The sequence below is a fragment of the Diceros bicornis genome, chromosome 15 (genome assembly GCF_020826845.1).
Source record: "Diceros bicornis minor isolate mBicDic1 chromosome 15, mDicBic1.mat.cur, whole genome shotgun sequence".
In the NCBI taxonomy this organism is placed as follows: Eukaryota; Metazoa; Chordata; class Mammalia; order Perissodactyla; family Rhinocerotidae; genus Diceros; species Diceros bicornis.
Window position 1 is genome coordinate 63,553,750 of NC_080754.1, and position 14,299 is coordinate 63,568,048.

The 14,299-nt window shown below is 38.4% G+C and overlaps 1 protein-coding gene across 1 annotated transcript in view; it reads right to left on the minus strand.

Moving 5' to 3' along the window:
- Window positions 1–14,299, minus strand: part of VEPH1 (ventricular zone expressed PH domain containing 1) — a 202,995-nt gene that overhangs the window by 78,247 nt on the left and 110,449 nt on the right. The window contains exons 8-9 of the mRNA XM_058556450.1: window positions 12,639–12,848; window positions 11,379–11,776 (exon numbers count right to left, since the gene is read on the minus strand). Of these exons, the coding sequence (XP_058412433.1) occupies window positions 11,379–11,776; window positions 12,639–12,848 (608 nt within the window). The remainder of the gene's footprint in view (window positions 1–11,378; window positions 11,777–12,638; window positions 12,849–14,299) is intronic.

Below are 14,299 nucleotides of genomic sequence, written 5' to 3' on the forward strand. Positions count from 1 at the left end.
GGCTGGATTTCATTGTTTCTTATGGCTGAGTAGTATTCCATTGTGTATATATACCACATCTTCTTTACCCATTCCTCCCTTGATGGGCACCTAGGTTGCTTCCAAGTCTTGGAAGCATTCGTGTTTTCATGTTCTTTGGATAAATACCCAGCAGCGGAATAGCTGGATCATATGGTGGCTCTATTCTTAATTTTTTGAGGAATCTCCATACTGTTTTCCATAGTGGCTGCACCAGTTTACACTCCCACCAGTAGTGTATGAGAGTTCCCTTCTCTCCACATACTCTCCAACACTTGCTTCCTGTCTTGTTGATTACAGCACTTCTGACAGGAGTGAGGTGATATCTCACTGTAGTTTTGATTTGCATTTCCCTGAGAGTTAATGATGTTGAACATCTTTTCATGTGCCTGTTGGCCATCTCTATATCTTCTTTGGAGAAATGTCTGTTCAGATCTTTTGCCCATTTTTTAATTGGGTTGTTGTTTTTTGTGTTGTTGAGATGCATGTGTTCTTTATATATTTTGGAGATTAACCCCTTATCTGATGTATGGTTTGCAAATATCTTCTCCCAGTTGTTAAGTTGTCTATTCGTTTTGTTGATGGTTTCCTTTGCTGTGCAGAAAGAAGCTTTTTAGTTTGATGTAGTCCCATTTGTTTATTTTTTCTATTGTTTCCCTTGACGGGTCAGACATGGTACTTGAAAATATGCTGCTAAGATCAATGTTGAAGAGCATACTGCCTATGTTTTCTTCTAGAAGTTTCATGGTTTAAAGTCTTACATTCAAGTCTTTAATCCATTTTGAGTTAATTTTTGTGTATGGGATAAGATAATGGTCTACTTTCATTCTTTTGCATTTGGTGTCTTGTTTTCCCAGCACCATTTATTGGAGAGACTTATTTTTCTCCATTGTATGTTCTTGGCTCCCTTGTCAAAAATTAGCTGTCCATAGATGTGTGGGTTTATTTCCATGCTCTTGATTCTGTTCCATTGATCTGTGTGTCTGTTTTTGTGTCAGTACCACACTGTTTTGTTTAGTACAGCTTTGTAGTATTTTGAAATCAGGGAGTATGATACCTCCAGCTTTGTTCTTTTTTTCTTAGGATTCCTTTGGCTATTCAGGGTCTTTTGTTGTTCCATATACATTTTAGGATTCTTTGTTCTATTTCTGTGAAAAATGTTGTTGGGACTTTGATAGGGATTGCACTGAAAGATTTCTATTATCAGTAAAACACCTCATAGGGATCAGAAGAATTTAACAAACTGTATCTTGATGAATAAAGTGAAAATGAATTTGAAACACATGGATTACATTTCCTTAAGATGTGCATGAGTTCAAAAGTTAACAATAGCAATGCTTGACTAAAAGCATTTGGGAATTTCTTAAACTCCAAGTGTTCGAAAAACCAATTTCTAAGTTGAACTTAGATGGGTTCCCTTTGCCATCAGGGCACTAAAGTTTACATTAAGGTATTCCCAGAGAACACTTTAACACGCTAGGGATGCCAATATGCTTTTGTTTCATTCTTTGTTTTGGAAATTTCCTCATATTTATAGTGCTTTAAATTCTCAAATAAACCCTTTAATTTATACAATTACTGAATTACTTTAAGAAGACAGAATAATTCTTGTTGTTACACATAAACTAAAAATATACAATGGTCCAGGGAATGCAAAGTTAAATATGACGAAATTTCTGGAAACATTAACAAACATCTTCAGTGCTCAATGCACATTTGACACTGGAATTAGAGAGAGACTGTACAATACCACTGTTGTAAGAACATAAAGGATGTCATGTTTGTCTTGATTCTTTTACTGTAGATTCAGTTGTTTATAAGAGTTCAAAGGCTTTGTTAAGAAACAATCAATCAAACAAACAGAAAGACAAAAACCCAGGGTGTAACTGTATTTATGAACTGGTGTGACTGTAAAATAAAAATTCAGTAGAAAGACATGGTAGGGATGTAGGAATAGTCTTAACTGTCTACATTTACTGGAAAAGATAGCTTTTATTTAAATATTTTCAAGGTTCTTTTTAAAAGAACTTAGAAAAAAAATCATGTACATTCAGTAGAGAAAAGATGGTCCAAAGTACGATGACATCAGTTCTTGTTAAAAGGAATGAGGGCCAATTGGATTAATCTGTAAACATCAGTGATAGGTGAATTCACATGCAGACGCTTGTCTCAATCCACTTTTCAATGTTTGGGGTTTAGGAAAGCATACATTGCCTCCAGCACGTTTTTGCTTAATCTTAATTCTCTGCATATTTTAAAGGAAATGTAATCCATATGTTTCTAATTCACTCACACAACTTGGCTAAGCATCGTTGAAGACATATTTGATACCCAATTTACCTACCATGAGGAACTAAATGTCATCTTCATTAAAAGTCAGAAGGTCACACAGTAAAAATTCAAACATACACCAAGGAGTAGAGTTTCCTGTCTTCCAAGCCTACTTATCCTTCCTTAAAAAGCATATCCTGTGAGAAGAATCAAAGGACAAGGGGCACCACAACTTGGGTGCCAGGAACAGTCCAGATGACTGAGCCCTGTGTCTTTGACTGTCCTTGGGAAGAAAACTCATCTCCTCAATTAAGAAGTGATCATTAAATGAAGAGCCAGTTAATTAAATCACAAATTCATCCTAAGGAAGAAAATTCTTTTCTCTACTGCTGGGATCCGCTGGAATTTCTCATTCCCAAGGTAGTAGTGCTTTTTAAACATTAATGTGCATATGAATCACCTGAGGGAACTTGTTAAACTGTAGATGCTGATTCAGAAGGTCTAGGATGGGCCTGAGAATCTGAGTTTCTAACAGGTACCCAGGTGATGTTGATGTTGCTGGTCCATGGACCACATTTTGAGAAGCAAGGCTCTGCTGCAGGGTTTCTCAACCACTAGTGATATTTGGGACTGGACTGCTCTTTGTCTTGGGAGGCTATCCTATTCATTGTAGGATGTTTAGCAGCATCCACTAGATGCCAGTAGCACCTGCCTCCCCTGCCCAAGTCATGACAACCAAAACTGTGTCCAGACATTACCAAAAGTCCCTAGCCTGGGGACAAAATTGCCTCTGGTTGAGACCACTGCTCTATTGTTATGTTTAGGGGTTAAATGTTTGTTACATAATATAAACACCTCTCGATGGACTAGCTTTAGTGAGTGCAGCAGTTATCAACCAAATAAGTCAACAGCTTTCCTTTCTTTTTTCTCCTGAGCAATTATCATGCTTTTATTTATGGACCCTGTGGATTTTTAACTGATTTTGTTTCTCTCCTTACTGTGGCCACAAGGGTGCTCAGAAGTAAATCTGCAAACCACATTTAGCAATTTTGAAAATTTCCAGGTATAAATTTCTGGAAAATAACTACTGGATTTATTTTATTTCTCTATGTTTGTTTTTTTCCCCTCACATTGAGTGAATTATCTCTTTTTATTTTATTATATATTTTTATAGGCTCTCATATACAATTTGAAATAAGATTGGTTTTCCTTAAGTAAGGTGCACCAAAAATTTGAATAGAAATAGAGCAACCAGGACAAGCACAAGGCATTAATTTGCTGATAATGATTGGTCATTCGCTGTTTGATAGATATTAATAAATCTGGGAGATAGGGAGACAAGCCTCAAAAATATTGAACAGTCTGGCCTATTTTCTCCCAAGAAACTGTAGTAAATTGATGGACACAGATATCTGGAAAAAGGACAGGAAACTAACATGAAAGAAAAGTGTTGTTTTTTTTTTTAACTTTACATTGGAGATATAAAATTAGCAATAAAGTTGAGGCTGATGAAAAACTTGGCCAAATAACTAATGTTTTATATTTTGCCAGCTCTGACATAAGACACTTAGAATTAATTAATTTAGAGCATAAAGGATCTTAAAAAAGGACCTTAAAAATAATCCAGCTGAGTGATTTTCAGGTGTCTTGAAGCTGTGGAATTCTTCGTTTAAACATCTCTCAGGAAGGCCAATGTGTGAATCCAGCAAAATCAGAGCTGCTCTGTTGGCAGGGCAGGGGAAAGGAGCAAAGGGGAGTCTGGGTCCTTTGAAGGGGCCCCTGGAGCTCTTTAAGGAGCACAGGTTGAAACCCATGATCCTGTAATGTACTCTTGGGATAAGGGTGGGACATGGTGGCACAAGGAGATGAAGTCAGCTCTTGGCGGAAGTGGAACTGCCCAACAGCACAATTGGAACTGAAACCCAATTCTCCAGACTCTGGTCAGACAGGATGCTGGGAGTCTGGAGCTATCACCGAGATCCAAGTTACCAGCATCTCTGTTACTGAAGCCAAATACTGTCCTTAAAAAATTCCAAACCTTGCAGAAATGTACACTTTAAAATGTGCAAGTTGCTCTTTCCCTCTCCCCTTCTCCTCCACCCCTGCCCCTAATCTGATTCTTCAGAGAAAACCAGGGGTAATAGTTTGATGTGTGTCCTTCTAGAACTCTACTCTCCATATATTTTTCTTCCTTCCTTCCTTCCTTCCTTCCTTCCTTCCTTCCTTCCTTCCTTCCTTCCTTCCTTCCTTCCTTCCTTCCTTCCTTCCTTCCTTTCTTTCCTTCTTTCCTTCTTTCCATCTATCTATCTATCATCTATCTATATAAGTCCTTTTCTTTGTTCTGGTTCTTAGCCAACTCTATTTTTCCTTTTTACATAGCATTTAACATTTTCCCACATCCTACATACTTTACCTATTTATCATTTCTATTATTTATTGTATGTCTTTTCCCACTAGAACAGTCCTTGTGAAGGCAAGGATATTTGCCTGTTTTGTTCACTAGTGTTCCCCAAGTTCCTAGAATGCTGCTGGCATGTAGCAGGCACTCAGAAATCTTTGCAGAATGAATGAATGAAGAATGAACAGTCAGAACAAATAGGCAGGATTTTTATGGCAGTGAAACTATTCTGCATGATACTACAATGGTAGATACATCCAAACAATGGAATATTATTCAGTGCTAAAAAGAAATGAGCTATCAAGCTGTGAAAAGACATGGAGGAATCTTAAATGCATATTCCTAGTGAAAGAAGCCCATCTGAAAAGGCTGCTTAGAAATAGGGGGTTTGATGTGAGAAGTGGATTCATACTCAGTGTTTCTGCAATGGCATTACCCGCAATTGTGGCTTATTTTAATGGTGGCATAATATTTTAATGGCTGTTGAGTAATTGGTGTGAATATTTCATCGGAAAAATGATTATTTTCTGTAAAACAATTTAGTTGTAAAAGTCCAGCTAATTTTTTTTTTAAGAAAAGAAAAAAATTGCATTTTATAATTTCTTACTGTTTTTAATGTGGACAGATGAAATTGTGGACAGAGGAAACCCAGGAATTTGGTGTCCTTTACTGAGCTCACTTCAAGTGGGCCTGCCAACACATGACACGAGGCTCTGCCTGCTTCAGATAGACTCATCTGCTGTCTGTAAACATGCATCTCTCTGAAAATGGACTGTAACACAAATGCATGCTGCCAAATTATCAAATACCTGCACTCCTGATTGCCAACGATGCAATTGCCTATGTTTTTGGAAAAACATTTATAAGTCCTCCATCGTCTGAAATTTGATGGCTGTTGTGGAGCAAACAAGTGAAAATTATCCTTTTGTCTTTTTCCTTTTCCTCTGTTATATTAATACCCTTTATCCAGCCGCATAATCTCTTTTCAGTTTCTTGGCTACTGGCTCTTCACCACCAATGAAGCTCAGAAATATGGATTTGCTCAGTTTTTAAATGAGATTTGATGATATCCGGGGACAATTTTGTTTCCCTACAGGGCATATACTGCCAGTTTCATAATGGAAGTAATTGAAAAAATAACATTCACTTTCCTGAAATTTGGTTTGTGGAAAACTGGACCGGAATATACTCTTCTGCTGGGGCCTATCAGTGGTTCAGGACCATTTCATACAGCACTGTATCCTTTGGAGTAAAGATAGGCCCCCAAAAACAATAATGGGTGACTGATAATAATCTCTGAGTATGAGCTTCCCTAAAAAAAGATAAAAATGCTTACTGCAGCTATGAGTATAATGCCATATAACCTTCTATTTTAAAAACAATACATTTAGAAGAATATGTTTAAGAATATAAAATATGTCACAGCAAATTACTTCTGCTCCTAAACCACCTCCTCCTCATCTTCATCCTCCTTTTTCTTCTTTTAATGTGGCTATCTTTAGGGTGAAATACGCTGAAATGCACACCTGTGAATTTTGCTACATTTATATATTTACTTTTGCCTCTATTTATTAGCAAGGCCCCTTTAAATGTATTAGAGACATACCCAAGGTGAACACTATATTAGGCGAATGGACTACTTCAAGGGTTTGGATGACTCATTTCATTTATGAGCAGATAATCTCTCCCTGATTTCCATACAAAATGGCCCATGAGTGTACATGCGCTTACCAATTCTACTATGAACCCTCTTCTAGTTGGGTGAATATACATCTCATCTGTTGATAAATATCAGGTAAACCAAGATGCAGATAAGCAACACACTCCTTTGTCCAATAGCATGATTAGGGCATTGTTCTTTATTTATTTGGATTTTCAAAGAAAATCAAGTGTTTTTTTTAAGAAGGAGGAATTTTCAAAAATATAATTAATGGGAAATAAAGTTATCTGATGTCCTCTAGTGGAACTCTGCACCATGTTAAGTTGTGGATTTAAGTGCGTGACATCGTTACCAAGATTTGTGGCTACCTGCCTGGGCCTTGCAGCTACTCTCGGCTGGGGATGAACAAGGGCAGTAATCTGATGGTAGCTCCATAGAGGAGTTTGGAGGGGCTCTTTTCAAAAAGATTTGTAGATCTTCCTTTACCATATTATTTGAATGTTTCTCATGGGCCACTGCAGATGATTGGAACTAGGACATGTGTGGCAGGAGAAAGGAAAGGAGAGACACAGCCACCATTATATCTGTCTTCTTTCAACTGAAATCTACTCTTTGGGGAAATGGGAACCGGCGAGCAGGTAATCCAAGATAAATTCCAAAGCATCAAGAAAAATTCTCTAGAAAAATTTTTCCTAACAAGTGTTTTCCTAATGAACAGGGGCCCAGTGGACCACTTCAATGAAATGAGGCTCCAGGAAATTTGTAACATCTTCCTATTTGCTGTGTTTCTCTCTCAAATTGTGTGAAAAGCTTTAGAATTTTTCTCTGCCTTCAAATCTTACAACTCTCCCCATGGAGAAATTATCGTAACCCCATGATAAAGCCAATCTATTTTTAAAAAAAGAAAGAGAACAGAAAACATCCCCCAGAACCGTCAAGTGGATGAGCATTATCATCACCACCCCCAGACTGGATTCAGTGAGGAGAAAGAGGTCAGAACTGGTGTTGGCTTCACCTCTCGGCTATCCCAACACGACGCTGGACTTGTCTACATGCACAACTTCAATAAGGAAGCTTTGTAATTAATTAGGAAAACAGCTCCTGCTTCTTGATATTTACAATAAACTTCATTTTATTTTATTTTTGTGTGTTCTTATATCCGTTCAAGTCAAGAATAATCAACTCACATGGGTCTATTAGAGAAAGGACTACATTACCAGCTTTAAAATTAGCTTTCTGCAAGGCAGGCTTGCTGACATGCTCTACAGATGGGATATATTTCCACCCAATCAAGAAATACTTCAAAGTTAACCAAAGCAGCACTGATGGGTTCTTGTAAGCTTTTATATCACCCTTTATAGAACTCCAGTGATGCGCCAGATTTTCAAAGACTTACTTCAATATTGTGCGTTTTTGTTTTTTTTTTTAACCTCTAATCACTTTTGTTCACATAAATGAATACCAGTGATTCATATTTTTAAAATGTCCTTTGGTAGATGAATTAAATTCCTTGTGTCTTGTATGTCATGTAATCAGGCCATGATATTAGACCATCACTGGGTACGAAGACAGAATTTTCAGTGGTTGGCAAACCTGCACCCACACCAGAGACCTGTCAGGCCAAGGAGAGAATAACTGTCCAGCTATGACGGGCTCTTTCATACCTGGATGATGCTGCTGACCCAACCTCAAGAAGACCTGGGGTTTCACATTTTCTCCAGACATGATAGATTTGTGCTGATCTATTTACACTCCATTGCCTGTCCCCACCGTGATGGATATCATGCAATCATAATGATGTGGTCACCACACAGTCTCACAGGCCCCTACTTACTCAACTGCCTCTGGCTAAGAGCAAAGGGATTTACCTCAGGAGGTAATCAATGACTTTAATCTCCTGCCTACATGTTCCTTGAGGTATATCACATTCATCCGCCCCATGCCCTAATCTTTGAGGCTAACCAGACCACCTAATACTTTTTCCTTTGACATTTCTATAGAATACTAAAATAGCTAAACACACAGACTCTTCCATGCAGCAGCTCTCTACTGCCCACGGGCCCCGTCCCCAGGCGGCTCTCTACTGCCCACGGGCCCCGTCCCCAGGCGGCTCTCTACTGCCCACGGGCCCCGTCCCCAGGCAGCTCTTTACTGCCCATGGGTCCTGTCCCCATGCTGAACACAAAATAAAGGTACATGAATGAGTGGCTCGTGTCTGAAAATTCTTTTTCAACTCGAGACCCAGCAGCCCCACTTCAATAAGATGACTAACTGGGGTTAAGAATGCTGTCTGTGATCTTGATTCGCCTCACACCCAATTCTGCTGGGCAGTGACTAGTGAGGTTCTTTCAATGGAGTTTATTACTGAAGTATTAGGTTGAACCATGTGAAAGTGATGTTTTTGTAGGTCAAAATAAGGAAGTTGAATATCAGTTTTTTCATATGATTCAAACTAAGAAAGAGCTTCTTTAAAGGGTTGTTTTGTCATGTTCCTATAGTATGAACTTTGTAACATCAGTCTAAGATTATTTTTAACACCTTGTTGTTGTTTTTGTTTCCTGTTGGCTATCTGTCTTAACTTTAAATGTTGTGGAAGTGGTTTTTATGCTTTGTCCCTTTGTTTCTTGATTACTTTGCAAAATTCAGCAAGAAAGACCAAATATGTCTCTTTTATACCAACAACACATTAAATGTAACACAATTCCTAAGCCTAAATCTTTCTTCAATAAATTTTTAAGGAAAGAAATGCAATATTGTTGAGCTGAGTGATCTTACAACAAAATTGTGTCAGCCAGATGACTGCTGGCATTTCGCTGAATAGTTTACACAATTCCTGAAATAATAACAATATGTCCCCTGCAGTCAGCATGAGTCCTTTCTTGGTGGATATATTCACAGTGAGTCATATAAATCTTCCATCCCTCACACATCTCTGTGCAAGGAATTTCCCAGGAACTTCCAGGAAATTACAAAAGTATGAATTAATTCCAAAATGTGAACTTAAAAAAATACATACTCAGTTCTAGGTCATTTCTGGTAGGAAACATCAGTATCAAAAGAAAATACTTTTTTCTTTTAAAATAAAGATGATGGATTCATTCAATATTTTGGAAAAAACCCCAAGTCACCTAGTTAACTCTCAGACTCCCAAACTAATTCAAGGCAATAAGAAATCATGTGTTTTTGACAACTAGATGCTTGAAGTTTCTCTGCTGGACTTCTTCACGTTTTCACAAGATTAAAACTCGTTCTACAGGACATCTTTAATGCTTTAGTCTAAACTCTAAAAAAACCAAAAATTATTCTAGTAGATGGAAACATATCTAACCTTATATTTGCTACAGACTTTACCTGTCAAACTGGGAAATTCCTCTCATATTAAATTATATTAAATTCTCCAACCTGTGCATTAAATACATAGATTATTAGGGAAACAGGCCATTGTAAAGAGTCTGCATTGATTGAATTTTATTGATTTTAGCTATTCCCAAGCCTTGATATACTCAATCATCTAAAATTCATATTGAATACAAACAATATCACTTTTATCGTCACCAATTGAAAAAAGAGTTTTAAGAAGGCTAATCAACACAGTAACGTAAAGACCTTTGAAAATGTCAGATTCTACACAGACATGCTAAATAATAATATTTGTCATGATCAAATGCTTGAAACCCCCCCTTTTCCTTTGTTAGCCTGAGAATGCATCCTTTCCTCTGATTTGGAGTGGGAGAAGGGATAGGGAGTAGAGTATGGGAAACAGGACCCTCCTAGAACCTAACCCTGGAAGGGGATGATAGTCAGAGGGTGGGTGGATATGAATTGGATTCACTATTCTTCAGCTGTTTCCTTCTGGAAGATGGGCTGCCTGGCTTTCTCTAGGAGCGCTGTAGCCTGTGAAAAGATGGCATATTTTACTAGAGAGCTAGGACCTTCATCTAAATTTCAAGGGAAGAACATGGCTGCTGCCTAAGAATGACTGTAGGAAAGACCTAATTAGCTCGACAATGGCTTCAAGTCATCCAAACCTGTTTAACCCACTACCAGAAGGGCGAGCCTGCCCTAGCCCTCTGCCATTTAGTGCCTGTGTCTCAAACCCACCATATTTCCCAGGACCAGGATTAGGGCACGAAATTCAAGGGAGCACCAGAAAATTTAGTAGTCAAGATAAATTAATATTTAAAAAAATCAAAATTAATACAAAAAGTCCATGAGGAACAAAAACATCAAAATTGTAAGTAAAGATGTGATCAATATCACTACCTACTCCTTTCGCCTCAGCTCCAATATAGCTTGGCAAGACATCGTTACTGATTCTGTCTTTACTTAAAATTTTACTGAGCTTTTTGGCACCTCCTTAAATTGTGCACCGGAGGGAAGTCCCGGCCCTGACATCCTTTTCTCCCTTTGCCTTTGTTTTCTGACTGGCTCACGCTCTCACCAGCTCCTGGCCTGCATCACCTCCTGACTCGGCTTTTGCTTTTTTCCTTCTATAATCTCTGACAGATCAGGGATTGTGTCTGTTTGGGTCATAGCTGAATCTCACACAAAGCAGAATCTTTAGCACAGTGACTGGTGCTAAAGGCTGCTGCTTAAGTGCTTGTTGAAGGAATGGAAGAAAATCTCTTGGCGCTCAATGCTGTGCATGGCTTCGTTGTATGATTATGTGGATAGAAAAATGCCTCAGCATGGACCCTTGCCCCAGACTCTGTTTTAGGGGCCACAGACCCCTTCTAGGGTTTTCCTGAACACTAGCGGCAAGGAACTAGAAACAATATATCTTGAGGTTTGAAAAAAATCAGACTTGGTGGACTTAGGTGCACCTAAGTAGATTCAAATGGGAATCAAAAAGATCATCGAACTTATTGTGGAAAAAAGCAATTAAAATAATGTAAGGGTGTTTCAAAATGATCTATTTTGCAAAAGATCCAGAAAAGGGTATGGCGATTCACGTGATTTGAGTTTTTTGATACTTTTTTTTCCCCAGTGATGTCTGAAATTTCTCAAGTTTGGGGAGTTTAGCACACTTACCTTCAATGGTACACTGATCAGGGACTGGAATCTTCTTTCCGATTTCCACAGCATATGCTTTCACTTTACTGAGGTTTTCCTTTAAGTGCAAGTAGAGCTTATCTTGGTATTCTACAGGACTAGTGGTTGCCTCTGGAGTTTCTTCCTGGTAGTTTTCTTTAACTGTTTCTGGCAAATTCTCTGATTGTATATGTATAATACTTGGGTGTGAAACTGAAGAATTTCCTAGCTGTGATCCATCAGTGTCTGCCTTAAAGGGCAACTTGTCATTTCCTTGGCTAAGCGGGTCTATGTCTGAAAGAGAGGTGCTGGCTGGTGTATCTCCACTCTCGACAACTTCCACCTCATCTGGACTCACGCCCTTCGTTAGCACCGTGTGCAACGCCAAACTCTTCGATCTACAACACAAAGAAAGGGAAAGCCAAGACAGTAAGGAAGTTGAGCTACCTCTCACTGACAAGGAAAAGAAAGAATAACAACACTGGCACAAGAAGGTGTTTCCTCTAGAGCGTGAAACTGAAAATTGGTGCTATTAACAGATTTGATAAAACATAGACCACCACCAAGTTACGTAATAAGCCAAACCTTTGATGGTCAAGGCCACCTCCAAAAACAAAGATTTAAAAATCAATTTCATGGCAAAACTGGCTGGAAAATGGTGGATTTACATTCTTTTTTATACTTTTGCTTCTGCTTTTTCATCAGAAACCGAGAGAAGCTTTTGATAGTTATTCTCAATATTGGCATATCTATATTTAAAAGGCGTTTTGAAAAAATAAGCCATAGGTTTGTTTTCCATTTGTATTCTCCTTTTAAAATAGCAAGATTCTGGGGCTGACCTGGTGGCATAGTGATTAAGTTCGTGTGCTCCGCTTCGGCGGCCCTGGGTTCGCAGGTTCAGATTCCGGGCATGGACATAAGCACCGCTTGTTAAGCCGCACTGTGGCGGCATCCCATATATAAAGTAGAGGAGGATGGGCATGGATGTTAGCCCAGGGCCAATCTTCCTCAGCAAAAAGAGGAGGATTCGTAAAGGATGTTATCTCAGGGCTAATCTTCCTCACACACACAAAAAAATAATAATAGTGAGATTTTCTGGACAATGAAAGCACTGTGGATGACACTTCATTCATGAAAGGCTGGAGCTTTGAGTGGCTATAGGTAAGAGACATTTAAATACCGCCCTGTAACAGTGTAATAACAAGGCTAGTAGCAAACACAAAGCACAAAAGTTAAAAACCAGCCAAACAAAATTTATACCTGCTAAATCTAATGTCTTTTCTTTCTTCCTTAGAAACGTGGCCCAAACTATATCTTCTGATAGAGCTGGGGGTATTGCTCTCTGCATTTATTTTGTTTTCAAAAGCCTGTATTTTAACTTGGAGCTTTTCACGGTCTTCATTTTCAGCTCCAGTGAGCTTTGTTTCTCCTAGCTTCTTAGGGAATTCGATTTCAGCGCTGGTTTTTCTCCTAAAGGGATAAAAATCATTGCATTAGATGCTGCTCACATATACCCTTTATAACAGTGTTACTCTCTATTTAACTACCTCTTATTTAAACCTGAAAACTTTACCTGATAAAAATTTTAGTAGTCATTTAACAAATATTTATTGGATAACTAGTATGGACATAGGTCCTTGAAATTGCTTCAAAAATCTATTTTGCCAGGGGTATAGAAACACTGGTGTTTGTGTAGACTTTGTATTGGAAATACTTTTTGAAGGATTCAGAGAATAAAAAGAATTTTTTATGGTCATCTACCATGTTCTTAGCTAGCTGTCCAAACGCATGGCTTTCATATGAAATTCATGCCAGGTATTCCCCAGAAAATATACACATGCTGATGTGTTTGTACTGAAATTGATACAATAAGAACATTTTAAAAGGACTGTATAAACTCATGGTTTTGTTAATTTTATAGAAACCAGTGTGACTCTTTCATGTTATGAAGCAAGAAAAATCTTTCTGAATTTTAATATGTTGGAGGAAAGAGGTTTTCCCTGAATGGTATTAATAGTTCCAAATATCTTTTATAGCAGAATTTATAAAACACTCTATGGGTCATTAAAATTACCTCCTTTAAGGCAGGAGCTCTTTGTGGTGTACATTTAGAACCTTCCTAAGGGCTAACACGGTGCCTTAGAAGGAGTGAGAGCTACAGATAAGAGGCAGAAATAGCTCATGATGCTCACTCAGGCACTGAATGATTACAGAAATTAGTGTCCATTTATCTCCCCTTATCTATCTTCTAATAGTGAGCCAGCCTCGAGCTACTTTAAATTTATTTAGCAATCACTGTCAACATATCATATGGGCTTGGTATTAGTTATTTCCTTATAAACACATGGGTTAATAATCCCTGGAAATCCATTCACCAAGATGGATTAATGATTTGTTTGGTTTGTCTGTACATTTACTTGGCTCTCTTGAGCATTTTTCTTAGACGTTGAGGAAAAGGGCCTCAAATTTTTAGAAAAATCCTGGCTTTTTCAAATATATGGCTATTTTTCCCTAAGGGGCAAAGTTAACCCAGCATAGTACTTAGGAGAGGGTGAAGAGACACAATTTTGTTGTTTGTAATGCACTGCTTTTTAGGGAAAACCAGTGCAGACGGGCTGCTGACAATATTTTCAGCTACATTCCATCCATTCTAAGGCCGTGTCTGGGGCACTGGTGAAGGCTAGTTGGCAGGGTTGGACCCCACAGCTTTTCTGGCTGGCCCGGAGAGGGGTCCTGGCCTTGAGGAAGGGTTCATAGTTACAGGTCCTCAGTAATCAGAATCCCCCTGTTAGTCCAGCCCAAGGATAGCTGTTGATGGTACAAGCTGGGAAGGAGAGATCATCCATTAGGCAGCCAGGACATTGTTTATTGGTTAATAAGTGACTGCTGATAATATTTAAATACATTTTTATATAATTTTT